General features: G+C 59.8%; 1 protein-coding gene across 1 annotated transcript in view; it reads left to right on the top strand.

The window, feature by feature from the left end:
• Positions 1-3,104, top strand: part of LOC117437704 (histone-lysine N-methyltransferase 2B-like) — a 3,620-nt gene extending 516 nt beyond the window's left edge. Inside the window, exons 2-5 of the mRNA XM_034072275.1 lie at positions 15-178; positions 1,177-1,232; positions 2,714-2,795; positions 3,095-3,104. Of these exons, the coding sequence (XP_033928166.1) occupies positions 15-178; positions 1,177-1,232; positions 2,714-2,795; positions 3,095-3,104 (312 nt within the window). The remainder of the gene's footprint in view (positions 1-14; positions 179-1,176; positions 1,233-2,713; positions 2,796-3,094) is intronic.
• Positions 3,105-3,422: the final 318 nt, after the last annotated feature.

The following is a 3,422-nucleotide window of genomic DNA, read 5'->3' as shown; positions in this document are numbered from 1 at the left end:
CCCCTCATCCTCAGGCCCCTCCCCCTGTCCTGGGCTCCGCCCCCGCACGCTCAAGAACCCGTCAGGCGCGCTGCGGGCGGTGCCGCGGCTGCCGCCGGGCTCAGGACTGCGGCGCATGCGCAAACTGCCGCGACAAGCGCAAGTTCGGGGGGCCCAACACCAAGAAACAGTGCTGCGTGTGAGCATATGGGGGGTCCTATAGGGGATATAGGGTGTCCTATAGGGGATATGGGTGCTATAGGGGCTATGGGGTAGGGACAAGCGCAAGTTCGGGGGCCCAACACCAAGAAACAGTGCTGCGTGTGAGACTATAGGGGGTCCTATAGGGGATATAGGGGGTCCTATAGGGGATATGGGGGCTATAGGGGCTATGGGGCACACTATGGGGCTATGGGGTGTGATATGGGGCTATGGGGCAGGGACAAGCGCAAGTTCGGGGGGCCCAACACCAAGAAACAGTGCTGCGTGTGAGCCTATGGGGGGTCATATAGGGGCTATAGGGGGTGCTATAGGGGTTATAGGGGATATGGGTGTTATAGGGGCTATAGGGTGTGTTATGGGGGATATGGGTGCTATGGGGTGTGATATGGGGCTATGGGGCAGGGACAAGCGCAAGTTCGGGGGGCCCAACACCAAGAAACAGTGCTGCGTGTGAGCCTATGGGGGGTCCTATAGGGGATATGGGGGCTATGGGGCTATGGGTGCTATGGGGCTATGGGGTGTGCTATGGGTGTCCTATAGGGACTATGGGGTGTGCTATGGGTGTCCTATAGGGACTATGGGGTGTGCTATGGGGGCTACGGGGTGTGCTATGGGTGTCCTATAGGGGCTATCGGGCGTGCTATGGGTGCCTTATAGGGGCTATGGGGTGTGCTGTGGGTGCTATGGGTGTTATGGGGTGTGCAATGGGTGTCCTATGGGGGCTATGGGATATCCTATGGGTGCTATGGGGTGTGCTATAGGGGCTATGGGGTGTGCTATGGGTGCCAAGTGTGCACCCTATAGGACATGAGGGGACACCCCAAAACCTGGGTCCCCCCCTATGGGACCTCCCTTTACCCATGGGTGCCCCCTCCCCCCATTGGTGCCCCCCCTCCCCCCATTGGTGCCCCCCCCCCCCACCCATGGGTGCCCCCCCCCTCACCCCCCACCCATGGGTGCCCCTCCCCCCCCCAGGTACCGGAAGTGCGACAAGATCGAGGCAAGGAAGATGGAGCGGCTGGCACAGAAAGGTGGGGATGGGGGGGGGCCCTATGGGGCCTATGGGTGCTATGGGGGCTATGGTTGTCCTATGGGTGCCCTATGGGTGCCCTATGGTGTCTATGGGGGCCCTATAGGTGCCCTATGGATGCTATGGGGGCCCTATGGGTGTCCTATGGAGGCTCTGTGGGTGCCCTATGGGGGTTATGGGTGCCCTGGGGGGGCCCTATGGGGGCTATGGTTGCCCAATGGGTGCTATGGGGGCTATTGGTGCCATAGGGTTCCATAGGGTGTTGTGGGTGCTATAAGATTCCATAGGATGCTATGGGTGCCATAAGACTCCATAGGATGCTATGGGTGCTATAGGATTCCATAGGATGCTATGGGTGCCATAGAATTCCATAGGGTGCCATAGGATTCCATAGGGTGCTGTGGGCACCATAAGATTCCATAGGATGCTATGGGTGCCATAGGATTCCATAGGGTGCTATGGGTGCCATTGGATTCCATAGGGTGCTATGGATGCCATAGGATTCTATTGGGTGCTATGGGTGCCATAGGATTCCATAGGATGCCATAGGATTCCATAGGGTGCTACGGGTGCCATAGGATTCCATAGGGTGCTATGGATGCCATAGGATTCCATAGGGTGCTATGGATGCCATAGGATTCCATAGGGTGCCATAGGATTCCATAGGGTACTATGGGAGCCAGAACCACTTGGGGGAGCTCTTTAGCCCTCCCCCAATCCCCTCTCTCCCATTGGTCCTTCCCTTCCACTGGCCCCGCCCCATTGGCTCCACCCCCTTATTGGCCCCGCCCCCCGTTGCCCCTCTCCCCGGCCACATGGCCCCAGCACCAGCACAGAGGGAGCCAGGTAATGGGGGGCAATGGGAGTCAATGGGGTCAATGGGATCAATGGGGGTCAGTGGGATCAATTGGGGTCAATGGGATCAATGGGGGTCAGTGGGATCAATGGGGGTCAGTGGAGCTCAGTGGGATCAATGGAGATCAGTGGGGGTCAGTGGGATGAATGGGGCTCAATGGGGGATGAATGGAGCCCAATGGAGATGAATGGGGCTCAATGGGCATGAATGGAGCCCAGTGGGGATGAATGGGGCTCAGTGGGAATGAATGGGGCCCAATGTGGATGAATGGACCCCAATGGGGATGAATGGAGCTCAATGGGGGATGAATGGACCCCAATGGTTATGAATGGGGGTGAATGGGGATGAATGGACCCCAATAGGGATGAATGGGGCTCAATGGGGATGAATGGAGCCCAATGGGGATGAATGGAGCTCAATGGAGCTCAGTGGAGCTGAATGGATCCCAATGGGGATGAATGGGGGTGAATGGACCCCAATAGGGATGAATGGGGCTCAATGGGCATGAATGGAGCCCAATAGGGATGAATGGAGCCCAATGGTGATGAATGGACCCCAATGTGTATGAATGGGTCTCCCCGGGAGCCAATAGGAAGGCTCTGACCCCTCCCCCCCGCTCCCCATAGGCCGCTGCCTGCCCCGTGGCGCCCCCTGGGACTCGGAGGACTCCGGGGACTCCCTGGCGGACACGGGGGGGGCGGAGCCCACGTGGGGGGGGGGGAGGGGAGGGGGAGGCCCCTCCCCCCCCCCGCGCCCCCTCCCCCCCCCCCCCCCCCCCCCCCCGCGCCGATCCGGGAGGCGCCGCCCCCCCCCCCTCGGAGAAGGGGACAGTGGGGGGGGGGGTGGGAGAGGGTGAGGGGGGAGGGGGTGATGGGGATCAATGGGTGTCAATGGGGGTCAATGGGGGTAATGGGGTTTAATGGGGGTCAATGGGAGTCAATAGGGATCAGTGGGGATCAATGGGGCAATGGGGGGTAATGGGGGAGCAATGGTTTTAATGGGGGCAGTGGGGGTTAATGGGGTACTGGGGGGGCAATGGGGGTGATGGGGGCAATGGGGATCAATGGGGCAATGGGGGTTAATGGGGTTAATGGGGGTCAGTGGGGTAATGGGTTGGCAATGGGGATCAATGGGGGTCAATAGGGATCAGTGGGTGGCAGTGGGGGTTAATGGGGGGCAACGGGGGTGATGGGGGCAATGAGGATCAATGGGGCAATGGGGATCAATGGGGTAATGGGGGGGTAATGGGGATCAGTGGGGTAATAAAGGGCAGTGGGGGTGATGGGGGTGATGGGCTCTATGGGGGGTGATGGGGTAATGGGGGTAAACGGGATA

Source organism: Melopsittacus undulatus, chromosome 26, assembly GCF_012275295.1.
Source record: "Melopsittacus undulatus isolate bMelUnd1 chromosome 26, bMelUnd1.mat.Z, whole genome shotgun sequence".
Taxonomy (NCBI): Eukaryota; Metazoa; Chordata; class Aves; order Psittaciformes; family Psittaculidae; genus Melopsittacus; species Melopsittacus undulatus.
The sequence above is the reverse complement of the archived record's forward strand: the minus strand, read 5'-3'. Positions and strand labels throughout refer to the sequence as shown.